Raw genomic sequence first — 27,305 nt, 5'->3', positions numbered from 1 at the left:
CAAAAGCACCACTTAAAACAATTTTAGGCCAGTGTTTCAACTGCTGCATCTCAGAGCTCTATCCAACATCAAACGAGTTGTGCAAATCAACACACCTGAAAATTCAGGTCTATCTCAGCCTTTAATAACATATCACAACAAAAAGATCTTCAGGAGACAAAACACTGCCTGTGGAAAAAGATAAAAAATGGAAATGCTCAGGAAAGGGGAAAAAACCCACCGCCACACAAAAGAAACTAATCTCATGCATATGGCTTGCTTTGATTCCACAGCAAAGATAGATTTTACTAAAACTGCTCAGCATGAAAAACAACACCAATCCCATACAAAATCATCTGAGTATTTTTGAATGGACAGGACTTCAGATTCTGCCTGACAACAGTTGCTCAATTATGTGTTACTTTTATTACACACAAGACTTGGCAGCAGCAGAGAACGTATGTCTGGGACAATCCCTAAAAAATTTACTAACACTTCAAGATACACAGGCCAAGTTACAATATGGAGAGATCCTCAAAATACTTCATTTTGCATGTAATTATTCACTGATAACAGAGGGAGCAGAGCGAAGTTTCAGACTCGGTAACAGATTAAAACCGATTGCTTCTTCCATACCAATTGTAAAACGAACATCTCAGTTGATGTTCTGCTGCCAAAAGGATGTTTCAACAACAACTGTGTTACCAGGAAAGTCTCACATCACTAAGCAATTTGTAGCTCTACACTGGAAGTATCCTATGAAAACAAGCATACAGCTTCCAAAACAACCTTAGCATAAATCCATTTCTCAAGCAGCCGGAAAAATAAATGCTGGCATTAAGGCCCCTTTTTTTATCATTTAATATTCGCCACTCCAATGTCAACCAAGTTCATCACAAAAGCCAACTTCTGTCCTGTGTTTGCCTATGAGCACCAAACTATAATTAGATGCCCAAATGATGAATGATAGGCTGATACTTGTACTAGCTCTTGAGGCTTGACCAGTTCTTGAAACAGTGTAATATCCTGAAAGGATTTACCCGTACTTCATATCAAATGCATTGAAAACAAGCAAGGAAAAATCAAGGCACATTAAGTCAAGAGCAAAACTCAGTGTCAAAATCTGTTCCGATTTAAGAAACTGTTAGACAAAACAACATTTACATTTTATTCTGAATTCCTACATTGACATTACCATACCAGTGACGAGCATTTTGAAACATCGAGAATCATATCACAGCCAAACCACGAAAGATAATGACACAGACACATACTCCCACTCTTATAGAGCCTTCTGCTTCCAACAGCTTCACTGAGCTAAGTTAAAAAATAGCAATGGCAAAACAAGGAAAACAGAGTTCCAAAATAAGTGCGACAATAAATCTTAATATGCAATAGCCATGTTTTCATCTTCCCAAAGGCAGCTTAGTCAAAGCTCCTTTCAGAGCACAGTTTTGTAGCATCTCTGGAAACACCGACACCTCTGCAGGGAGGGTGCCGCTAAACGCACAGGGTTAGCGAGCTACAGAACTCGAGTGTATAGAAAGGGAAAGGAAACAGCCAAAGCACTACAGCACTCACATATTAATATAACTACAGGAGATCTGCAAGCCGACAGCCACAGCTCCCTTCTGCATTTAAGGGAGAAGGGAAGGAGTGAAGAGGAAACAGGGGAAAAGTTTCCTCGTCTTTCCGTCAAGCAAATGTAAATTTGTTCATTAGCTCCTCAATCTTTCAGGAACAGTTACATAAAGATATGTAAAATCAGTAATCCTTAGAAAAGGATTCCTTCCACTTCAAAAGGCTGTGCCGGATAAACCCTGAGACACGCCAGAGATTGACGGGAGAGGCCAGCTCTTCCTCCTGAAGCACAGAGACTCCAGCCAGCTGAGACACGGGCTGGATCCACGCCTGTCGGCACCGCGGAGGCTGGGGCTGCATTTCCCTCCCGTACACCAGCCCTGCACAGACGGGCAGAGGGGCTGCGGGGCTCTGGCATCTCTGATGCACACAGCCGGCAGCTGCGGGAGGCTGATGGGGTTTTACGTGCCATGAAATGGTGGATCTGACTGTCAGGCACATTTTATGATAGGGAGAGATCGTGAGCCTCTGCAAACCCAAGCCGGGCAGGGATAGCAAGAGGCAGGCGGGGAGCGGGACCAGCAGAGGCAGGGCCTGGAGGACTGTCAAGCCCAGCCGCCTCCCCCCGCCGGGCCGGGTGGCCCCAGCCCGGGCCCCCCCTCCGCCAGAGCGGTACTTACGTGAAAACAAAAAATAAAGTAGTCGAACCCACTAATAAGGCAGCTGCTGTGGAGACCGGGATGTATTTAGTAGGTTTAAACCTCTTTCCAGTGCTGCTGGGCATCCTGTAGTTTACACATCACTATGTAAATCCAACCCGAGAGGAGGGAGCCGGGAGGATGCGGGTCCCTCCGGCGCGGGGAGAGCGGGACCCGGGCGGCTGGGAGGGACGGGAGAGGGACGGGAGCAGCTGACCTCCAGCACAGGAAATCCCACCCACACCGCCCAGCCCACTCGGCTGATGTCAACCAGCCCCTTAAGGTAGCGCTGCGGGGAGATGGGAGCGGGGCGCGCAGGCAGCGCAGCCCCGCGGAAGGGCGGCCGGTGCGGGCAGTGACGGCCCCGGGGCGGCCGAGCCATCGCCGCTCGGGCCTCCCGCAGCGGGGCAGCCCCTGCGGACAGGGGTGTCTAGGTCTATCCTCTCTACAAGAAGCCCCCCCCTCCTCCCCCGAAAAGAAAAATGGCAATGAACTGAGCTCCACAGGGCGCTGTGTGGGACGCTGAAGCTCCTGTAGCAGCTCCCTGTACAGCGGGGCTCTAGAGGGGGCTGCGGGCACGGCACCGCCGCAGCAGCCCCGGAGCGCAGCGGGGTCCGCGCAGGGAGCGGCTCCGAGCGGGGCCCTGCAGGACAGGGCGAGCTGCACACGAATCCTGCCTTGCTAGCTCAGGGAATAAACCCTACTTTTCATTCTGCTACAGCCAGAGTCACAGTATTAACGGAACTGCTGCACTCTGCCAAATGTAACTGATTCCAAGATCCATAACTGAGTGCAAACATAACTGAAATTACACTATAGTCTGTTCTTTAAAAAACTATCCATTAGCATCAGGACGCAGACAGAAGAGGTAATTTAAGGTAACAACAGAAAGTTCACCGAATCGGCTTTCCCAAGAGTAGTGTGTGAATGGCTCCTCTGTTCACACTCGGGGCACCACGCAGCAGCTCGCCTCAGTCACAAGGACACCCTCCGATGGGAAGAAAGGTTCAAGGCCGCTTGGAAGTTTAGAAATCAAGACCAGGAGCTGCATGCATCTTGCTCCCTCCCTCCTGCTTTCTTTCTCAGCTAATCCCCCTTTTGCAGCTGCCAACATGCAGATAAGTAACCCCTGCCTAACACAAAAGCCACATTTGCAGCATCTGCTGGGTGTTGTTAAAAGCAAGCTTGCCCTAGAAGGCATACACTGCAGTGCTGTTCTGAAAGGACATTCATAATTTCTTGTTTCAAGAGACTTGATTAGTTCCACAGTCCTGAAAGTCTTAAGAACAGAACAAGTAAAACCCAACCAAAAATCTGTAAGGGTCCTCAGCTTTGCAGTTTGCAAACTGCCAACTCCCCCCCGCCCCCCCCCCCCCCAACAAAAACCAAATTTTGAGCATCAGCTTTAACAAAAGCAAAGCCAGTAAGTTCCAGCCTTAGGACATATGGCTATGTGAAATCTCAGCTTTTGCTAACAACTGCCCTGCTTAAAAAAAAAAAAAAAAAAAAAAATCTTATCCAAAAGGGACTACAGCCAGAAGGCAACTTAAAATGATCTCCAGAGTTGGATTTTAAGGAATGGGAAGGACAACATCTACTGAAAGTTAGTTATTTTTGAATGCTTGGGGGATTGAATGTTTCCTTGCTTCACTACTCCTTGTCATGCTAGCTTATTAGAATTAATTATTCTCCAACCCCTTGTAAGTAATCAAAAGGTCAACAGTTTTACACAGAATCAGGCTCTGCATACTAAGCTGAAAGGCTTCAGGTACAGCTACATGAGCATGTTAAATCAGATCAAAGGCACACCTGGGAAGCAAATCTCTCCATCACCATCACTTACCAGGTCTGATGTGTATTGCTGAGTGGTCTTCAAGGAGCCAGCTGGGTCCCTTTTCAACAAAACTGGGCTGGAAGATCCATTTCAGGAGCACACCTAATGTTCTGGGCCACAAGTTAGTTTAGCACCACTTACTTGACAAAAGCAGAGACTTCGTCACTTACATCAGTTTAATCATCTTCTTCCTTCCCACTCAAGCAACAGTCTGGGTGAAGAATTTTAAATGCAAACAGAACTCTGACTAATTTTTCAGTGATATTTTTATTTTAATCTGGAAAATGTTATTCTAAGCAACATTATGGACTGTTTATGAAGTTTGGTCAGCATCCTGTAATGGATAGTATGAGAATTACTCAAATGCATTTCTTATGTCTTGAAAAATAGTAAAGAAGTTGTCTCCCAAGTGACAGTCATATCTGCATTTTTAGCATGGACCTGCAAGTTTCCTTTCTAGGTGAGCCACAGAAACATCCTGTCAAGTTTCTAGCATGAGCTGGTAAGCAATAGGCACAAGTTCATTTTAAGATACATATCTGGAGTATAAAGATTTATTTAAATTTCATTATTTTTAAAGATGAAGCCTTTCTGGGACAGTAACATTCCTTCATGTGAATAGAGGAGTTATTCTTAAGGAGACTATGCCTCCTCTGCACCTCATTATTTTCAGTTGTATTTTCCCCTAAGGACTCTTTCCTCCATAGAAAGTCTGCTTCTCAAAGACAGCTTTGCAAGTGGGGAGGATTCAGCACTTCTGCTCGTTCCAGCCTTCAGAATGGTTTTCCCTTCATCACTCTGACACACTGATGCTGATCCACTCTCACTGTATCAGCCCCCACTTATTGGGCCAATCTTTCAAGCCATTCCTGTTCTGAAAAGAGGCTCTCAGCAGCAAGCAACTTCGGCTTTTTTTTTTTTTTAATATCCCGATCACACAACACTTCTCTAGAGGGAGACTAAAGATAACTGAGTTCTCAGGACACAAAGAATTGTACCTTCCATAGCCACAAGAAGAGGTGCATCTCCAAACTGAACTGATCTCAAAGATCACTGTGGGAGCCTGGTTTGAGCTGCACAATCATCCTGTGGATCACGACACCTGTGCTGTGCAGTCATGCAGACCCAGCATTTCCAAAAAACAGCTGAGACATTTCATTTTACAAGGCTACAGTGTTGGGCTTTGGGATTACTTTTTTCTGGTGCACATTGTAGATTACCTATCAGAAAGCAGTGATTTTCTGTAATTTTGTGTCCAACAGTTCCCACAGTTCACCTCATTTCCTTCCCACTAACACTCCAGTTCTCAAGAATGCCCTGTTTTCAAGCCAGCACAAAGCACTGCTGAGCAACACTCAATCTCATTATTACAAGCCAAGTATATTTAAAGCAGTCAGATGACTTTACCTGTCAAACACTAAGGGTGTCTGAGGAGGACTTGACTAAAGCAGAAAAGGCATGTCTCAGAATTGCTCTCCTGGAACACCTTTATTTCAAGGACTGCAGTTTCTGGATTCACACTACCTTATGAGCATGCCAAAAGATTCTGGCAGCACTGAGGTAAACAGCAAAGGCAGCATGAGTTAGGGAAAGATTTAATGACAAAGAACAAACACAGCTACAAAGAGCAATCTAAAAATAATCTAGCAGAGCATGGCTAGTAATTGCACGTCTTCTTGCAAGATTTTACTCTGAGGTTTTACCCCAAAGGAGGAAGGGCCAACCACAGAAGTTGTGTTGGAGCCACATGGCAGGGTACCCCTCTCGGAGCTGGTAAGATGAAAGGAAACTCACAACAGAGCAAGAATCAAGAAAGCCATGCAATTTTCATATCAAGTCATGGCACTAATTTTAGCTGGAAATCTTAGCTACGTGATTAAGAAAATTCTTTTATTTTGCACACTTGAAAGTACTGAAAATCCCTGGAATATTTTATTGGTCACTTGCAAGTTAGCTCCTAGCTTGTATTTGCTGTTGCCATTAAACAGTGACCACAATAAATAATTATACTTTTCTTACTACAACAAATGTAGTTGCCAGCCCTTGTAGTATTCGTGACCTGCAAACTGTTCAGGGTCACTGGGAGAACCCTCAAGGATCACCAATTTGTTGTTTAGTAAAAGCTGGTTTTCCCCTCTAATTTGCAGTGCTCAGAACAGAGCCATCTGGATCATCTTGTGCTGCACAGTGCTGCCAGAAAGTGCCAGACAGTTCTAGGTACGAGCCAGGCCTAGTAAGTTACCCACTGGAACTTTAATTTGACGATTTTCATTTAGTTGTTCATTTCTTACCAGATAAATCAATAAATTATTGCCTAATGATGACTTTTCAGTAGCCTTAACAGATATACCACAAAATTTTCTAGATGATTCCAATAGATATTTTTCATGGGATGGCTTTTGCTCAGAACAGAGATGGAATATTTCCCAACAGCAGTGACGAGGCATGTCAAGTTTCATTTACTATGAGACTTTGGTAACTCTGCAGACTGATTCTTAAATGATCCCCACAAAAAACTATTTACATCAGAATGAGGTAGACCTCCAGTTTTAAAGATTCACTAACCATCCTGTTTAAAACCATTACTTAAGTGCAATTCTCCTCCTCTAGAATGAAATATCACTCTAAATGATGCTGCTGAAACTCTGCAAGCCAACAGTGCTCATAAACCAGCAAACAAGATGTTAAAACTGATAAGCACTGTTTATATGAAGCAATGTTAACTTTAATTAGAATAGTTAGAATAGCTTGAGAAATATCCTCCAAACATACAAAATATTCAGTCATTTTAATGTCTAATCCATCTTTGTTGATGTTTACAATAGCCATAATTGCTTTTATGGAAAAACGTAACTACTTGAAATGAGGCCAGCCAGCACAACATGAATAGGCAAGAGCTCATGACACCATTAGCTTCTGTTAGGTCATAAGCAAATTGCACATCTTGATACAACAGTTCATATCTACAATACAGTGAATCAGCTGATGTCAGTTTGTAGAGTCAAGACTGATAAACAACGAGCTGCACTTTTCCAGCTTGAAAGCTGGAAACATGTTTAAGACTGTAAAGCTGGTGAAACTCTTGCAGTAGTCAGACACCTTCCACAAAAGAAGTTTGCTGCACGTAACATCTGATCCAGATTTGTGCCAGCACCTTCTTTGTACTTAAAACATTACATTGGTGTAACAGAAAATACACCCCACAAACATTACCTGTACCATTAATACTTTACAAAAAACCATCTGATCTGATGTATGTTGCATTTTCACTAGGAGACTATAGCAAACTGGTTTGACAAGTCTTTCAAATATGAACAGGTCTTAAGTCAGTGGTTGGTGTCTAATGTGACTTAAGTGGACAGATATTCCATACTTAAATTTGCATATTATAAAAATACAGTGGGCATAAATCTAATGCATAGCTGTAGGTACTAACACTACTCAGCTCTTAAATATTAGGAAGATTTTTGCTCCTGTGCTTGTCAGTTTTCACAGCCTCAAGATTTATTTCCTTATTCTTACTTGCTCAAACTGCTTACTTGAGAAGCACCTTGTTTTCACAAGCACTAGAGTCTTGACAAATCACTTGCATGTAGAATCCATTCTACAGCTGATCATTTCAAACTTTTCTTCATCAAGCAAACCACTTCTGATCTGTTGCAGTTAAGTTTTCCTTAGCTCCTTACTCTGAAAATGATACTGTCAAAGATTTAGCTAAGGTTGGTAAAAACCTGGTAATTCCTTTTCTTTCTATTTTCAAGAGTAATTCTAGCTAAATCTAATTAGGAAGACCTTTAAAATAGATCCTAAATAAACCATCATAAAATAAAATAAAATCCTTTATACACACCTCACTTCACTGAACTAGTGTAAGTTTACACATGAACTCAGCAATGTAAAAACACTTTGAAATTAGTTTGGCTAATCAAAATTAAGACATTGGCTTGCCATGGACACCTCAGAAAATACAGCTTGCTAGAAACAACCTGGAGCAGCCAGGACAGATGGGTGTCCTGGGAACAGGAGGGCATAAATAAAGACAGCAAAGGGAAGTTAACTGGAGAGGTTTAGGGTTGTTAAAATAACCACCCACTGTTTAAGGACTTGGCACTGAAAGCCAATGGCAATTTGTACAGATCAAAAACCAGCAGGGAAGTTTATAATGTAATCTCCACCACTGTCTCCATTTCTACACAAATAGGTGCAATTTAATATTACTGAGGTGCCAAGCTGAGTTTTCTGAACTCTGATTCGGAGTCTTTTCTTTAGAGAAAAGTTTCTAGCAACATTTAAGTTTTTCACTGAATTATGTGAAGGAATGCACCGAGATGGAGCAGCACAAGGCCCAGCATTGCTGAGGGGCATCAGAGTTCAGCACAACTCATTGTGATCCACACACAGCATCCACCAGAGGACACAACACTCTCAAAGAGGTAACAACTCTTAGCAACAAAATCCAAAGAACTACTCAGACTGATTTTTTTTCCCCTTTACATACAGCTTTAAGCACGTTGCATCAAAATTAAGAATTTACAACAGTCTCCTATCTGCATAGCATTGAGAAGAATTTTAATTTTCTGAGTTTTTGGTATCACTGAGAACTTGTGTTTGATACAAGCTACCTTATTATACAGGAAAAAAAATATCGACATTTAGTGTTAAAACAACAAATTGGGAGTGTTTGCAATTTGTGAATGAGAGATTTAGTATCATTAATACAAACTTACTCCTGGAGAAAAAAAACCCCAACAGATTAGTGTAGTCTTCAAAATAATTAATATGGAATCTAGAGAGAACTATTTTAAATTCATTTCTATAATAAGTAGACTTCTTTAAGACCTGAACTACCTGTTAAGAAGGTATTCTTTTGATGCTTGTCCACAGTTAACAATTTCTAAGTTGAATTCATCACTCAGGAATCCTCAGACATTCATCCATTCAGCATATACACAAAACCATTAGTACCATCAAAGGCTGGGTCATTAAGCCTGGCTATATAGCATCTTTCTAAACCTGAAGCAAGCAGAAAATTTGTACAAATTGCAGACTTTAGCACCCAACAATGCTTTACTAACCCTATTGTATTTTCCTTCTTTCTCAAACATGGAATAAAGCTTTTAAAAAATCTTCACTTGGCAGCCTACCTTACCTGTAGGAAAGTTTAATCATTAGAATAACTTGTACAAAAAAAAAAAAGGTCTTATTTCACCGAGATAATTTTAAAAATACTTACTGCTTTTTAATGTGTAGAACAGCTAAAGCAACCAGAATATTGACTGAGCATCCTTTAGTTTAGAGGACTAAAATATTCTTCAGCCCAATGTTACCTAGAGAAATGATTTTACTGAGTGGTCTCTCTTAACTTTGCTCTTTGAGACTGCAGACTTGCAAGGATGGTTGCAATCCATGAACTGTAAACACAGATCAGTTAACTTAAACAGGAATGGAAATGTCTTGAAGTCATTTAAGGATGCTGAAGTAAGAGGGGAAGAGAGGGTAATAACATTAAGCAGGAGTCATCAATAACCAATATTAAGACAAATTAAGTCATTCAGGTGCTGCCCCCCCTCTTCTGTACAATGTTTGACAGTGAAACGCAACTCACCCATTTTGCTGCCTTCATCACTTTGCCCCTGAAGACTAAAAATGCATTCCCAGTATGAGTTCTCAAAATAAAAAGCAAATCCTTTAAATGAAAATTTAAGTTTATTTTGAAATTTTTAAGTCATTTCTATCAATTTAGACACAGTTTGACATTATCAGATCATTTACAATGATTCATGGATAAAGATTTGGCTTTTACATTCAAATGTTAAATACTTCAAAATAGCTTTGTCTTGTTATTTCCAAACCAGAAACACTAAAGAGCATTTTGTTTTGCCTTTCAACCATCTTCATTAATTAACAGACTTTTGATATCTGCTGTAGTTCAAGGGGAACGTGCAAAACACCAAAGGAATTATTTTGTTTGAATGAAGTGAGTACCTGAATTACAGTTCCAGATTTAAGACTCGTTCACTGTAGCATCAAAAGGCAGTGCTAAGAAAAAAGACGTGATTTTTTTTTTTTTTTAAAAATATATTTTCCTCAGGTACACTGCAGAACCTGACTGAGCTAAAAGCCTCTTTATGAAGACAAAAAGGTCTTGCTATCCCATGTTAACATCATTCAGTCTTACAGTTTAGCAAGTTTTGTCCAGTTTTCATAATTATTTTGGAAACTATTATAAAATTTCATCTCTATCCTAACACAATCCTTGTATTAGTGTTTAACAACAAAATTCAATTTATCTATTAGACTTAATTCTGTTGATTTTATTGCTTACTAAAGTTTATTTTCTTACTCTCTAGCACTAATTTGAAATTGGATAAACTAAAAACATCTGCAGGGAAGAGATTTGATCAATTTGCCCATTCTGGCAAGGAGGGTGTCCCTCAAGCATGTGCACCATAATTAACTGTTCCAAAATGAATTCCAGACTGCTGCTCTCCAAGAGGGACAGCCACCCTACCAAGCATCTGAGAAGTTCAAAACTCCTCTAGTTTGTAAAAACAATGAGCTCCAAAGCCCTGGGAAAAAAGCTTATACATTTTAGACCTATAACAACAACAGGCTGGCAAGGGGAATGTCACAGGAAGGTACTCAAACAGCTCAGATTCCTTTGCATACACCTCAGCGTAACAGGCTGCTGCTGCTGCCTTCAGTCAGCAAACAGCACACCATGGAAGATCTGGGACAACAGCAGGAACTGTCTGCTGGAATCAAGCCTTTGTACTATTAACAAATTTGGGGCAGGGGGAAGCACAGATTTTGTTTTGTAAGAGGGAAATGCTTCTCAAATCTGACATAATACATATTTGTCCCCCACCTTTATTTTCACTGTCTGATGGATCATCATCAACAGTGTGCCAGAAATGCTCTTACTGCCTGATTCCAGAAGTCTGCTGTGTTTCAAGAAGCACAGGCACATTCCCTGCTCAGGTACACACAGCAGCAGGTGTGAAAGGTCTGTTACATTACAGTTTAGAAGCCATACAAGAAACACAAATGCAATCCTAATCTTCCCTGCTGACAAAGTCTGTTAACCTACTTAATCCACAGGAATGATGATATGTAGCTCAATTAAACATGTGTATTCATAAGCCTTTACAGTATACAGAAAACTCAGTTCTGTCCCCTGATGCGGTTTTCAAGTTTGTTTTATTCACTCTTTTGGATGACTATAAATAAGTGTTTCCACTATGGAAAAGAAAGTTAGCACAGTACATTTTCATGACTGGGGAATGAATTTTTCTGAAGACACCTTCCAAAGGGCAAAAGCTTAGAAAAAACAATGTGAATGTTGAATTCAGTTCCATATAAAGTCCCTTGTAAAAATTAAAAAAAAAAAAAAACAACCAAAAAAACCCAAAAAAAAGGAAAAGAAAAAAAGAAAAAAGTAAAGGAAAAACTGCAAGGCCCAGGATGATTTTATTGCTTTTCTTCAGTTTTTTCCTTGGTCTCTTTCTTCTCAGATTCTCTGCTCTCTTCTTTTACAGAAAGCTCTTCTAGTTTTTCAGCAACTTTATCAGCACTATCATTTTTGTCTGTGCCTGCTAAAAGATTGGTTAGGAAAAATGTTACATACAGGCAGTAATGGATTTCCCTGTTAGAAAGAGTAAAGACAGAGGGTGAGGGGGGTGGGGAGAGACAGCTGGTATTGGACAAAAATTAAGATATTCTTCACTGACCACTGGAGTGACTCATTCCATTTCTTTTCCTCTGGTAATTACTTCAGATGTCAGAATTCAAGAAATACCACTCGTATATGTTAATCACTACATACGGGCTTAATCACAGGGACTGAGCAGTGTGTAACATCTGGCCAGCTGTGCTGCTACCAATAAAGTATCCAGACAAGTCCTTAGCTTCTTGTCATCTTAACCAAAAAAAGCAAAGCCAAGTTCTCCAGTTTGAAATTGGGGAATAGGAATTCTTAAGACTGGAAAACTCCAATCTAAGTATCTCGAAGAACATTGACTGCGGTAGTCTGTTCTTAAGAAAGATGGAAATGTTTATTATATTTACATGGTGGGACACCTTGTCACACAGGCAATTCTAAAGGGAAGTGCAATAATCTATTAGAGACTTGTGAACAACTTCATACACATTAACAGCTATAAGAAAACATTAAATATTATACTTGCATGATTATACATTTGTGAAATTTGGGAAAGGGACCTGCAAGGAAGAAAGAGCACTGTGGCTGCAGTGTTCACAGTTCATTTGTGTACTATAAGCCACAAATACTTCCTTGGTAGCCTTTCCAAAGCAGCGATGTCCCAACAGCAACTGTAACAGCCTTCTACAGGAAAGAAGGCCATCGTCACTCCTGTGAGCTCTTACTCTCGCAGACAGAAAAGCACCTGAACTGAAGGCTGCAGTTCAGCACAGAGTGAGTCTGCTGGAACACGACACTCCAGGGTACTGCAACCACTCACACAGCTCAGAAATGTGGCACCGAGTTACACTGAGACTACCTTACCTTTCTTTGCTTTCTTGCCTACTTCGTTCCTGCATTCTTCAAATTTTGCCTTGAATTTCTGTGCATCTGTTTCAGTAAAGATAAAATATTTTTTCATTACTTTTACTGCCTCACAACATTGAATACTTCTAATCTGGAAGAAAGACACCCCAGGAGAAGCTTTGTGTAAACAAAATTTTTAGGGACTTATGAAGTAGTCTAGTAAATCATACAAGATGCAAAATTCTTCAATTGCATCTTTGTGCAACAGCAATTTATCTTCTTCAGCAAGTTTACTAAAGCGGCTTATTTTGCAAGATACTCAAAATGTAATGCCAGCAGGAGCTGTTCTGTAGTTATTGCAACTCCCAGCTGTCTGTAGCCTAAAGGAATAGGAATACGATGTCAGAGACTGCTAATACAACTATACGTATGCAGAAGACTGAAGATTAGCTTTGAACTCCTATCCTTGCCAGCTACATTATACCCCAAGAGTTTTCCACAACCTGACCATAACTGGGGTTCTTAGCATCAGCAAAGGAAGATAATGCCTGTTTCACCAGTACAGCATTCAGACTCTGTACCCAAGGGCTATTCCTCACTACAAAAGCCGACAATGCATAATCTTCATTACATTCTAAGCCACCACTCAATTCAACAACCATTCCAAGCAGCTGATCAAATTTCAGTAATGTTTCTACACAAGTAATACAAGCAACAAGAGACTGGCCAAGGAGCTTCCTGACAGCAGAACGACCAAGGTGGTACTAGCCTGCTATCCCAGGCTGGTCTGGCTGACCACAGGAGGTCACTGTTGCCCCACAGGCATTCTGAAGGCACTTTGTAACTGGTCCAGGAAGTGTTTGTATCGATTCCTTTTCAAGCATCTCAAACAGGAGAGACACCTGAAGGACAAACTTATGTCTCTTCACCTGTCATCTGCTTAGTCAATACTGCAAAGGGCAAACAGGAAGAAAGGAGTACTCCTTTAAGGCAGAACATTCAATAAGCTGAACAGCCTCTACCAGAAAGAGGGAAAGACTTCTCAGAGATGAGCAAACAGTTAGCCTTTAATTTCCTTCTTGATCATGAAGCAAGCACTAAGCAGGTGGACCAGAAAGGTTTGTCTAACTAAACAATATAACACTGGAGACTTAAGGCAAAGGAAAAAGACAAGATATACTAAGTTCTTTCCTGATGTAGTCAAATCCATCAAGTTTTAAAATACACAACCACTTTATGATCCATCTAGTATGTAGGGAGAAAAGGAAGCTAACACACTAAACTTGTGTGGCAAATTGTAAAGCAAGAAATGCAACACTTTTTCATTTTGCTCCTTTAAAAAAAACCCAACCAAACCAACAACAAAACAACATAAACCCCCTCTGCCCATAAACACTTCTTTGATTTAATCCCAGCTGATCCATTACTAGTTACTGTTCTGGTACTCGGTGTAGTCACTCCAGAAAAAGCCACCGACTAGTTTGATGGGTCTGACTAGCACTTTTCACTGAGGGTTCCATTTAATCAAAACAAAGATACTACATACTTCATTAGAAAAAAACCAACCCAGATGTTCTGCTAATGCAGACAGACCAGAAATATCAGGTCAGGATTTCCTTGTTTCTAATGCAAAAATCTAATCTTAACTACAATGGAGCACCCGAATTAAATGAAAGTAAGCTGCACATGAATCTCTTAACTGCTTTTAGTTTTATTCTAATTGGCATTCCACTTACATGAAATGGCTTATGTTAAAAAAGGGCCTAGGGCAGAAACAGTACAAATATTACTGCAGACCTAATTACTTCACTGTTTGTCAACAGATGTGGTTAAGTGATTAACAAACTTCTCTCAGATAAAGAATTAATTAGCTAACACTACCACAAAGGAGTGAGATACAGCATGTCTCCAACAATGGTTTAGAGCAGTATTCAGGCAAGCAGGGTAACATAACAGTTTACAATCAGTGTAAGTTCAGTGCCAGTCCACTCACTCTCTGCGTTTAGAAATCGGATTGCCAGAAGTTCGGGCTTGGGACTTTCATCTGCAAAGTCAGCATGTGTGTTCCAGACCCATGCCCTGTCGCTCCCAGCGTTAGGCTTCAGCTCCATTAAGGGTGTGACTGAAAGGAAAGCATTAAAAGATGTACAGAGCACAATAGTAAATGTTTTCCACATCAGCCTCCATAAATCTCAGTGACAACGGGCTGTGATGGTTACGTAAAGCACTTGACACAGAATTTCTCTGGGATAAGTACAAGACAATGGTGCCCATGTGTATTTTTCCTTACACTGTCAAATAAAATGATGCAAGACCGTTACTGTGTGAGAGGATGCTGGATTCACTACTGTTAGGAAAGAGAGTTTAATTCAATTTTTGTTTAAAACAGATGAGTGTGATACTAAGAGATGCAATCACTGAGCACAGCTCTGAAGTACAGGCAAATGATTTAGGAGGAAAAGGCATCCAGACAAACAACACTCCTTCTTTTGCACAACGAAACTACTACCAAAATTAATTTTAAAAAACACTATTCCTACAATTAGTCATCAGGTTAATTCTCTCTCCCATCATTTTAAAACTGTACTACAAGATATTACAGAATTCTGCAGTGCTGCAAAGTGTTCAGTGTATTTTCAATCTGTTTGCTCCCTTCCAGTAAATGGGGCCCTTTCCCACCAAGACACTACAATTACCTCACCTGACTGACTCGAGAAGTTGAAATGTTACTTCCCACAGTACCTTAAGACTTTGTACATTACAGACATGCAAAGTATAAGCAGGGCTTTTTTTCTGGGTCCTGTCTAGTTCAGGAGAAATCTGAAGAGTCTACTCCCTTCCCTGCATTTTTAAAATCTAGAGATCAAAATACATTTTGCTCCATTTAATGCTCTGCAAAAATGAAGAGAGTCCTTTTGTCTGACTGTGAGTCAGCATAAATTCAATAAACAAGTCTATATGGAGAGCAGCTTTTCCACGAAAAAACCCTAAACAACTTCTGACATGAATACTACAAATTCATCAATTCTGTTTTGCATATGTGCAACATTTATTTCCCTAAACAAAAGGTTTATTCCTGCTGGTTGGTGACTACACTGCTTTCATATTTGCCGTTTCTTTTACTAAACAACTGTCTCCTCTGAACACTTTGATTTCTGAAGGGATCTACCCAAGAAAACAAGCACTATTGAGCTTTGCATTAAGCTACTTCTTATTTCAAGTTACATAAATGTAGTTTAACTCCACAGAACATTATATACTCCTCATATAAAAACCTGAGTATCGCCAAAGCAAGCCAGTATCACCATATTAGTCTGCTTGTTCCGAGTTGTGCTGACTTTCAAGTTTGTCTTGCTCTTTCATGGTTTTTTTTTTATTCAAAGAGGTTTCTTTTTTGAATGAGTCAGCCCAATATAACATGTTCATTTCAGTTTATTTCACAAGCAGAGAAAGGTAAACTCAGATTAGCTTAGCACCTCAGTCTGTTTTCTGATGGTTAAGAGATTGGTTCCAGCAATTCAAACATTTAGCTCCAAGTAGTAAATTACTAGATCATGTTTTTTCTCACTCTTTTACAAAAGCAAGCCAGCATACATTAAATTCTTATTCCAAACAGTATTAAGGCCTACATGTTCTACACTCTATTAATCATTAAAATAAACCACACCCATTGGAAGCAATCATATAATGCCCATCTATCACAGCTAAATTTTAAAGTGACTTTAGTTAGTATTAGAGCAGTATCAGGCTCTGAGGGAAAAAAGCTTCAGCTTCCTTCCATTAATAAAAATAACCCCTCATGGTTTTTGATACCTGAAACCTTGTATGAACAGCAGGAGACAACCATACTGAATTTCTACAAGCTTATTTTTTCAAACAAGAATAAGTATAGCAATAGCAATGTATAACATACTGTAATGGTTTGCACAGATTTTTAGGGTTTTATCCCTCCGCATGAGGAGGCGAATTGTTCCCTTCTCCTTGTGTTTCAGGAGCTTCACATCACCAGTTCCTCGTTCTTTCCACTCTGGAAGGTCATTCTCAGATGCAAACCGGAAGAGCTTTGCTCGCCTTGGAGAACAAAAGATTTAATTAGCCTCCATGTATTAAAACATTTATTAAAACACCACACCTGATAGGACAGTTCTTTTTATAAGACACACAGAGGAAGAAAACAATTCCTTTTATAAGATTCTCTGTTCAACTTCAATATACACATTTAGAAACTGATATGATAAATTAAAATCTAGTAAGAGAGCATTAGGAATTATGTAATAACTGTACTAAAATTCTGGACACTCTTAGGGAATGATAAACATATTTGGTGTAGGCAACCTTTTAAATTCAGGTAGCTAATTAACAGGTTTTGCTAAAGCCAGAGTTCACCATACTACCTGTTAGAAACTGACCATCACTTTAGGTATTACCAGAATCTGTATATGGAGAACTCAAATCTCTCTTCCAGATGAGCAATACCATTCGTTGATTAAGTAAAAGCAGAATTTTTTAAACCTATTTAAAGCAAGCACATCAGGGATCAAATTCAAAACACTTCTTAAGCCTTTAGGCTACATTTTTCTTCAGAAAGATCAAGCTCTCCTGATCTGACAATAAGCATAATCTAAGGATAAACTATGTTGAGGACAACAGACAGGAAATGCCACAGATGCCCCAATACTGTACTGCAGCTGTTGTTTTTATTATTTCAGCACCTTGTACATCACCCTTTACCTAGGGATGCATGGCAGCAACATCATATACATCTCATTTGTTTCCTCCCAAGACACTTGTTTCATACTCTGTGATCACAATTTCAATAATTGTTACCTAAGTTGTTGTTTTCTTTTATGCTAAACAATGCTAAAGCCAGATTTGTACTATCAGCTCCCTTCTATGGTTCCAGACTTCATTTCCTTGGGGCAATATCAACTGCCCCCCACTCAATCTCGGCCATCACAGTGCAGGCCAAGCAAGTTAGATTACCCCTTCATACAGAGATTGCTACAAGTTATGCAGCTTCTTATAAACACTGTCAAGTTTAAGCCTAATGAACACGCACATAATAGAGAGAAATATTCTACTTACATCTTAAAGAGTTCTTCCTCATCCTCTTCCAGAGTTTTTATTTCTTGCTCTGGAAGGGAAACTATGGGCTCAAACTGAGGATCGTGGTTAGAATCATCTGCATTTTCAGTAGAAGTATCATGCTCCTCATGTGCTTCCTGAGGAGTAAAAAACCAAAACACAAACTTGCTATGTACCCAAACCCTGAAGTACTCATATCTGTGTTTAAAACATGTATCACTTTTCAGCAACTAGATCTTAGTAACTGAAATACCATTATACCTGAAAACAAAGGACTTCCAAGTCAACATACAGTTACACTAAGAAACAAAAAGGTGCTCATCCAGTGCTAGGTGTTTTAATCCTACAACTCATGAACTGTGCGGAGGCTTGGCCTTGGAGCAATAGCTCTTGGTTATGGAAAAATAATTTCTTCAACAATTTTTCCTATGCAATGTGTTTTATGCTACTAAAGCCCTACTATTTCTTTAGTGCCTAATGACCCATTGTTAATGGGAAAATTAGAAAAAAAACCCCACACAACATCAAAGCAACCACCTAACCCAGCTTAAGGGACACATTGCATCATCTCAAGTTCATAATTCAGTCTTATGTATTAGAATCACCCACAGTCAAAGACATTATGAGACAGAGCTGTAATACTCATGAAATAATTTAGGTTTCTTGTTTTAAGACTCCTCAAGGAACTTTAGGTTACAGGTACATGGCCAAAATAATATTTCCTATTTAAGTTCTTTAGGAATCTGTCAGAGTATTCATTAAGCTTAAGAATGGTTTTTACTAAGTGACTAGTAGGTAAATGATAAACATCTCTAGTACTTCATACATATGGACTGCTAAGAAGCACTCAGCACACAAGCCTAGGAGGGAGATTCATATGCAAGTTTAACAAAGCCACAAAGCAGCTATCTCAGGTCAAGGGAACTGATTTGGGTTTGGGGTTTTTTGTTGCTGCTTGAGTACCAGAAAGGAAAAACAGTCTATACATCGAAGACATTTAAATAATATTTTTACTTTACAAATGGAAGAGTCCGCTCTTACAGGCTCTATTCACAATGTCCTTTATAGAGCAGGTACACACAACTTGTGCATAAAGCCACTGAAATAAAGCAGTCTATTTTTACTACATAGTAAACAAAAGAAAAAAGAGGGGACAGGGGAAAATTAAGTAAAAAATGTTGCAAAATAAAGTCTAGTTGTATCAACAACATCACACAAGCTATCGCCAGCTTTATGTCCCCGGAGTTCCAACATGTAAAAAAAAAGCGAGAAAGGCGTTACGTCACATGTTTCCGAAAAACAGGACAAGAAACGTTAGCTAAACTTTTATACATTGTATCTTCCTGTGTAAGTAGCGCATCCCTCCTGGTAACTCATGGTGCGTTCTGCGCCTGAGCAATTAATTACACAGACCATGAGAAATGCACGATTCACAGCAGCCACATGCGAGAACGTGCATCCCGTTATCACGATACGATCCCGCCCTGCCGCGATATAAAGCACGTGGGGAACTGCTGTAGCACGAGGGGTCCGGCCAGCGGGCCGGGGGAGGGGCGGAAAGAGGGAGAAGAAAAAGAAAGAAGGGAAACGGGGAGAAGGAGCACCCGAAAGATCCCGGGTCGCTCGGGCTCCCTCACGCCGGGGAACGGCAGAGGCGGGTGGAGGGGCCAGCCCGAGGAGCCGCACGTGCCCGGAAGGGCCGCAAACCGCCGGCCCCGCGGGCGCGGCCGCTCCAGCCTCCAGCAAGGCCCAGCGTCCGTCCCCCCGGGCCCTGCCCGACCTCGGCTCCCCCCGCCCGCCTCAGCCCCCCCCGCCCGGGCCCCACCTGTTTCCGTTACTCTCCCGCCCCGGCCCTCGGTGCCGCCCCTTCCCCCCCGCCGTTCCCGGCCCGGCCGACGGCCTGCGGCCGCCCCTCACCGCCGTGTCCGCCATGGGCCCGCTCGCCGCGCTCCGCTCGCCGCTTCCTGCCGCGCGCCCCGCCCGCCTTTACCTCATTCCCGCAGCCCGCGCCGCGCCGCCGCAAGGCACGATGGGAAACGCCCGCTCCCTCTCAGCCCCGCGCTCGTGCCCCGCCCCCGGCGCGGGCAGAGCACCGCCCGCCCCGGCCCCATCACACCGATCCCCCCACGGGCCCCCGGAACCGGCCCCGGTACCGGCCCTGCCACCGACCCCCGGTACCGACCAGCGGCGCGGCCCCTCCCGCCCCCCGAGAAGCGTTTTTGTTGTCCCGTTTCCCAGGCGCTTTTCCCATCACCCCCCGCGCCATGGCGGCGACCGCCCGCGTCCCGGCTCAAGATGGCGCCCGCGTGAGGGAAGGGGTGATGTGTAAGCTGCTGGTTTTCATATGTTTAAGAGCCGCAGGTGCTCCCGGGCGCGGGGAGCGGCAGCGCTGAGGGGCAGCGCTTAAAAAACAACCAGATCCTTTCTCTGCCGTCACTCTCCTCGCAGCGGCCCGTCCGGGAGGCTACGGCCCCGCCCCAGGAGGTGCGCGGGGTGGCTGAGGGCTGGCGGGACTATGGCGGAGGAATGCGAGCGCTGCGACCCCGACCGCGAAACGGCTCCTGTGGCGGAGGCTGGAGATGGGGCTCAGCGGGACAGCCAGGCCGGGGAAGACCCCGCGGAGAGCCCCGACGTATATAGATATATTAAGGGAGACTTGTTCACCTCCGAGATCTATAAAGTAGAGATACAGAACCTGCCCAAATACATTGGGTTTAATGACGTGAAAAAGTTCCTTGCCAAGTACGGGCTCAATCCTCACAAGATAAAACTCTTTGGGAAGCAGACGTTCGCCTTCGTGACGTTCAAGAGCGAGGAGGAGCGGGACAAGGCCATGCAGGTGCTGCACGGCGCGCTCTGGAAGAGCCGCCACCTCAGCGTGCGCCTGGCCAAGCCCAAAGCCGACCCCATCGCCAAGAAAAGGAAGCAAGAAGAGGATTCGGAGCAGGGAGAGGCGAAGCGTCCGGCTCCCTCCGGAGAGGAGCCTCTAAGCAAGCGGATCGCGGATGTGGTGACCCCGTTGTGGAACGTGCCCTACGAGGAGCAGCTGGCCCAGAAGAAGCAGGAGTGCGAGCAAGTGCTGCAGAAGCTGACAAAGTAATTCCTGTTTGTAACGTAATGTGTACAAGACTTGGCCTTATGATGGGATATAGCTAAATTCACACCAATTGACAAAGCAAACCTCTAAACTGAAGTGAGTTAGAGGTAGGTCAAAACTCGGATCCCCAGTCAAACTACTTACAAGATAATCTGCGATGCTGCAGCCTAAAAGCTGTTCCATCTAACAAAACTTGCTATTGATGTTCTTGGTCACCTTCAAAAGATTGCTTAATGAAGGGGGATTGGTTTTAAAGTCTGTTGTTCCATAAGCAGAAGGATGTTTGTGCCCTTAAAAAAATGGCATTGTCACATGGTGTAAGAGAGAATCAATCTGTAGAGGTGGGAAATTACTACTAGGATTTTCTCTTTTTAAATCCCCTTAAAATTTTATGCCTGGTCTTTGGAGATCAAAGTATCACTTCTGTTTCTTGCCTTGGATAAAACTGGCATTCTTTATCATGCATGGATACATTGATAAATCCAGTACATAACCATTATAACTATATTTAACCCTTATTTTTTCAGGTTACAGCTCTTACAAAGCTGGAGAGGGTTTGCCTGTTAAAAAATTTTGGAAGAAACACTTCCATGTGATAAACTGATTCTTTTTTGTGCTCTATAGAAAAAAAAGTCTTGTGCAACTCTTGACCTCAATTTTTCTAAATGTGTGCTTTACACTTTTTGTTTCTGGTTTGGGCAGGGAAATAGGAAATAACAACAGAGCTTTATTACCCTGGTTGTTCCTGCAGAAGCAGAAGTTTAATAAATTATGTTGCCCAGTGGAGGGAGTGAAAGCATCACCCTTACAGGTAATGTAATCTCAGGTAAAGTGTGGAACAGGCTTAATGAGCTGAGGGTTATGTTGATTATTTGGTCTTGAGAGACAGTTGACAAACTGAGTATTCAGCTTCATCTTGTAATAAATGATGAATTTTAGATGTTGTTGCCTTTCATGTAAATACTGTGTGGAAATATTTACAGGAAGCAGAAAAATTGATAACTGGATATTCTAACTTTAAAAGAAATATACTGTCCTTGCAAGCCTGTGTTGTAAGCTAATACATTCCTCAACAGAGGCAATGTTTTGCTTTTTAAATAACAAGATTTACTAATACTTTTTTATTACTACTGTTAGTTCACACATCAAAATCCATGAGTATCTTCTATATGAGCTAAATGTTCTATGTCTGTTTTCAAATGCATTTAACCACATGAGATTTGTTTCAGGAGAAACTTGGCATGTACAAATAAATACTGTATAAATATCTTACATAACTTTATTTTAATCTAGACTGAATATCGCAACAAATGTGAGTTCTTGATTGGGATTGGTGTAAATCAAGAAGACAAAACTGTGGGTTGTCGTCTTGGCAAATATAAGGGTGGTACATGTGCTGTAGTGGAGCCATTTGATACTATTCACATTCCTGCTATTGCCAAAAAAGTAGTAAAAGCTTTCCAAGACTACATAAGGTGAGCATAAGTAAAATGAGTTATCCATAAAGGTTTTGATATCTTAATAAAAAATATTTTAAATTTAATTAGTGTTTGTTCTGAGCTGTAAGATCTAAGATATACCAGTCTCAAATTCTAGCGATTCTTTGTTTCCACCTCGTGCCTGGATCATGGGGTGTTTTTCCCTTGGTCCTGCTCAGCTGCTCAGAGATGGGGGAACAGGTACCAGCTGAACACAGCTTTATTGCAAGCAATGGGATACGTAAGTCTACAGGAAAAAGTCTGTGTTACTCAGGAGTTTCTTCCACTAACTGTAAAGAAGTACTCAGGAAAACACTTCTGAAAGGAGGAATTGAATAACCAAGGTCCATTGCTTCCTTGGATGAGGAGAAGAATCATCCTACAGCAAGGAATAAACCAAAAGTTGCATATTAAGCAAGAGTACTTTTTTAGAAAAAGGGATGCTTTCATTAAAGAGCAGTTAAATCCTCAGAAATGGAAACCTCAGAAGAATCATGAAGATGGAAGACTTGAACTTGGTATGAAGCAGAGAAGCTAACGAAAGCATTATGAAAAGTTATGTCACCCTCTGAATGCAGTGAGAAGCTGCCTCTTGCCTCTCTGTAATTTTGCATGGGTTAAAACGGGTAAGAGGATTGTGGGAAGGAGGGACAGATTATTTTGCTTTAGGAGATCCTATCCATCAGTCTTTCTTAGTTGAGATGTGGAAGTCATTCTTTCCCTGACAAATCAATGTACCCTCTGTTTGTACTTAGCATTTTTTCCATCACTTTGCAGTGACCTTCTTTTGATTCAATGAACTGTTTAATGTTACACAAAAAAATAATTCTCTGTATAAGTAACTGAGCTTCTGCAAATTACAGGTCAACTCCTTACTCAGTGTACAGTCCTGAAACCTACGAAGGTCACTGGAAGCAGCTCACGGTCCGGACCAGCCGGAATGGCCATATCATGGCAATTGCTTATTTCAATCCTCAGGTATTTCACTTGATACGTAATGTGCAGCCCAGACTCACAGCTTTAGAACTACTTCAATTTGATTTTGTGAATTGTGCATGCAAAAGAGAAATAGAAGAATTACTTGGGGTAGTCTGCCTTGCATCACCACTCTGATTCTATTCTGACTAATCCGATACATGGAAATGAACAAGGCATACACTAAATCCTATCTTGAAATCACTAAAATGTATTTTTCCTTTTTTCAAATGAAACCTTTAGAAATTGAGTAAAGAAGAGCTAGCTGACCTGAAAATCTCTCTGGCAAAATACTTCACAGAAGGGATGGGAAAGAGCAGTGGTGTTACTTCTCTGTACTTTGTGGAGGAAGGACAGAGGTGAGGGCATTGACTTTGCTTTGATGGATTTTGGTGGTGGCTGGGTTTTTGGTGTTTGTAAAATAGCAGTTAGCACTTTCATAGCCTTGTTTTGTCTGCTTCATAGAAGTAGCAGCACTATTACTAATTGTTGAAGTTACTCACCTTTTCCACAAGAGACTCCTGAAATTTCCCATTCTCTGGACAAAGGCAGCTAGAGTTTCAGTGGGTGAACCCACTGGCCATTGCTGGCTGTCAAGCTGTAGAAGTGTTTACTGCAGTAGATGAATGCTTATTACTATCAAGTAACTTCTGCCTTTCTTCCCTATTTATGTGAATTTTTCAATCTCCCCATCCTCCTTAGAGCACAAGGCTCACACCATCTTCATCTCAAGATGGTGAAGGTCCTTGCACTCTAAGACAGCAATGGCCAAGAAGAGTCTCTAAGAGCAGCTGATAAATGTTACTGATGAGGATGTAGTACTACAATTTTATGATGACTACAGCTTTGGTAAAGATTGTGACACAATTGTCTTCTTTTTTTGGTTTTGTTTCCCCCTCTCTATTTTGTCTCCCCATTCCTCCTTTACTCCCAGGAAATCTCCCAATCTAGAAGACTTGCCTTTGGAGCATGTGGCTGGTGATAAGTACATATATGAAGAACTCCTTGGCCTAAAATTTAGAATTTCTCCTCATGCATTTTTTCAAGTAAGGATGATGTGAAGCTGCTCATTTAACTGGATTTGCATGAATGCTCTTGAGCTTGACTAATGCTGTGGAACAAGATGTTACTCACTTAGAGATTTAACCTTTTATATATTTGATGTGATTAAATACCAGTAAGTATTATGTTTGGCTGTAAAAGCAGTCAATGACTGTAAGCTTGATGGGAGCACATTGAAGACAACTTTTTCTATTTACTAGTTCATTACCATTTTCCTCCTGTTTCTCGGCAGCGTTTTGTAACACTGAACATGCAATAATATAGTTCAGGAGTCTTGTATTACTAATTTTTGTTTTCTTTCCCAAAACTTATTTCTGCCCTTCCAACACTTTAAAATGTATTTTTAACTTATAACGATTTGTTTTGTTGAAACAAGAAAACATGCTTTACTAAGACTCATTAAAACATATTTACTATTTATGAAGAAGTAGATCTATTGGAAACTTAATTTCCCAGGTGAACACACAAGCTGCAGAAGTTTTGTACACTGCCATTGGGGAGTGGGTACAACTGAGCCAAGAGAGCACTGTGCTGGACGTCTGTTGTGGGACAGGAACCATTGGGATTTCTTTAGCAAAGGTTGGCAATTTCCCTTCCTGGATAGAAGCTACTTTTTACCTATTTTTAACTGTGGCTGCAAGGAAAGAAAATACCTAATGAACGTGAAATGCAAAAGATTATATCTTAATTTTTAAAATTAATTTGTAATTGAACTGCCTGCAGCTGCTTTACCATATCCTTGTGAAAGCTCACCCTTGTGAGCAGCCTAGGTAGGAGTCAAAGTCCCTGTTAATTGCTGATGCTATGAAAAATGGTTAAATTTACATATACATATCACAGAGGGATCTTTTTCCTTTGATTCTACAGAGAGTGAAGAAGGTAATTGGAATTGAGCTCTGCCAAGAAGCTGTGCAGGATGCCAAAGCAAATGCCCAGATTAATGGTGAGTTAAGCTGAAATGCTAAGGCCTTTGTGTGTTAAGGAATAGTTGTACAGCCAGTTGCTCTTTACCTTATCTAAGCAGCCTGGAATAACATGTTGTTGATAGTGATCTTGTCCAGTTTAAACACTTAATCACTTGAAAACAAATACCTTGGTAGCCTATGAGATCAATTTTCCAGTTGAACAGCTTTTTTTAAAATTTAAAAGTAAAATATTTATTTCAGGGTAAAAATGAAATGAAACCACAGCTACCTTCCTAAAGAAAACAGGAACATAGCTGATGCTTGTGGGCTCTTGCTTTAGTCCAGATAATGGAAGATGCTCAAATTACTGTTGTTTAAATTATCTGAAGTTAACTGTGATTGTTTAAATTACACTGATTTCAGGGTAGACTAAACAATTTGTAGTTTCTGAGGCATCAGAACTTAATATCCAAGGCGAAGAACAGAAAGCTGCTTTGACTAGACAAGTACTCTGATAACATCTTCTCTTTTTCTTACAGAACTGAGTAATATTGAATTCTATTGTGGGAAGGCAGAAGATATTGTTCCTTCCCTGATGAACGTTTTAGCTCCGCAAAACCTGATCACGATTGTAGATCCGCCGCGAGCAGGGCTGCGTAAGTTCACCAGTTAGGGTTTAACTATTGTCTTGATGGGTGGTGGGTGGGAAACTGAAGAAAACAGCACTGGGATAAATTAAGTGGAAGCTTTTGGTATAGCTTGAAGCAAAATGGCAGCAGTTTTGTTAATGCTGGAGTATAACATGGCATTTTTCTGTGAGGCTCGTGCTGCACACAGAACCAGTACACAGCTGTTGTGGTTTTGATCATCTAGATTCCAAGGTAATTCTTGCCCTTAGAAGAGCTGAACAGCTGAAGAAGCTCATCTATGTCTCCTGCAATCCCAGAGCTGCAATGAATAACTTTGTGGAGTGAGTGTTTCTTGCATTAAGTTTATTTACTAAATGTAGAAAGAAGAAAAAGATGTGTTTTTTGAGGAGGGGGAGCACTGCTGGATTTTTTTTTTTTTGTAAGCCATGGTCCTTGAGGCTTACCTTGCAGCAGAAGTAGCTGGCTTGGAATGGTATTACCCAATACACAAGTTATAACGGAAATATCAGGGGTAGTGAATAACCTGATCATGGAATTGAGGCTTGAGGAAGAAAAACCTCTCTGAGAATAGCAGTGATGAGCAGTGTACTAAAATATTAACAGTTCTTTCTGCATTTCCTTCCCTTTCCCATCAAGCCTATGCCGGGCCCCTTCCAACAGGGTGAAAGGAGCCTCTTTCCGCCCTGTGCGAGCCATGGCTGTGGATCTGTTCCCTCAGACCAGGCACTGTGAGTTACTGATCTTCTTTGAGAGGGTGGAATATGCCAACGGCAGCTCTGCAGCAGCAGCAGCATGTGGCTCCGAGGGCATGGATGGCATCAGCCCAGCAGCCAGGGAGGGGGGGAGCCAGGCAGCTGCTGGCCATGAGGACACTGCAGTCCAAGAGAGGGGGTCACTTAACTCCTGAGAGACTTTGCAGAAACTACTTTTGCTTATTAACTGTGTCAGTAACATCACTTCTGTAACATCCAGGTAATAAATCTCTGTACAACAGAGTCGTTGCAAGGTTTCCAGATTATTTCATCATGCTAATTTGAATGAAATTCATTATCACAGAAGCCCAGAAGGGTTTGTGGTGGAAGGGACCTTAAGGATCATCTTAAGGACCCTCTGCCAGGGGCGGGGACACCTTCCACTTGACCAGGTTGCTCAGAGCCCCATCGAACCTGGTCTTGACCACTTCCAGGGACAGGATATTACATACAATTAGGCCAAATCCTGCTTTTCTCTTGCTGCCTAGATGAATATAGAGAGAGACACACCCAATTCCCAGAGCAGGTCATCCTGTTACAGGGACCTGGACTTGTCAGTATTTCATCCAGCTCTGCTACCCTGTCAAAACTGTGCTGCATTTTTCAGTAAGCAGCAACCTTAACCCTTCCATAAATCTTCACTAAGAAGTAACACACTCAATCTGATAAAAATGCTACACTTTCCACAGTTGAAGTCACTCTT

At 41.5% G+C, this 27,305-nt stretch overlaps 2 protein-coding genes and 1 non-coding gene across 3 annotated transcripts; 1 reads left to right on the top strand and 2 right to left on the bottom strand.

Moving 5' to 3' along the window:
- Positions 1-9,779: 9,779 nt before the first annotated feature.
- On the bottom strand, positions 9,780-19,688 carry RANBP1 (RAN binding protein 1). Its single transcript, XM_042035089.1, has 6 exons — positions 19,601-19,688; positions 17,684-17,820; positions 16,512-16,669; positions 14,592-14,720; positions 12,617-12,682; positions 9,780-11,687 (listed from the first exon to the last, which is right to left on the bottom strand). The coding sequence occupies exons 1-6, from the start codon at positions 19,613-19,615 to the stop codon at positions 11,563-11,565; spliced, it is 630 nt and encodes a 209-aa protein (XP_041891023.1). The 5' UTR covers positions 19,616-19,688; the 3' UTR covers positions 9,780-11,562.
- LOC121667966 lies at positions 12,405-12,536 on the bottom strand. Its single transcript, XR_006017213.1, has one exon. It is a non-coding gene; the product is annotated as a small nucleolar RNA SNORA77 (small nucleolar RNA).
- Positions 19,689-19,801: 113 nt separating the features above from the next.
- Positions 19,802-26,845, top strand: TRMT2A (tRNA methyltransferase 2 homolog A). The gene is made up of 11 exons (XM_042035088.1): positions 19,802-20,779; positions 21,483-21,591; positions 22,074-22,255; positions 23,122-23,236; positions 23,477-23,592; positions 24,168-24,279; positions 24,752-24,874; positions 25,163-25,238; positions 25,740-25,856; positions 26,074-26,170; positions 26,487-26,845. The coding sequence occupies exons 1-11, from the start codon at positions 20,199-20,201 to the stop codon at positions 26,755-26,757; spliced, it is 1,899 nt and encodes a 632-aa protein (XP_041891022.1). The 5' UTR covers positions 19,802-20,198; the 3' UTR covers positions 26,758-26,845.
- The last annotated feature ends 460 nt before the right edge of the window (positions 26,846-27,305 follow it).

The sequence above is a fragment of the Corvus kubaryi genome, unplaced genomic scaffold (assembly GCF_017639235.1).
Source record: "Corvus kubaryi isolate FWS band 111438036 unplaced genomic scaffold, C.kubaryi_AGA036_p1.0 37382, whole genome shotgun sequence".
Lineage (NCBI taxonomy): Eukaryota > Metazoa > Chordata > Aves > Passeriformes > Corvidae > Corvus > Corvus kubaryi.
This window is presented reverse-complemented; position numbering and strand designations above follow the sequence as displayed.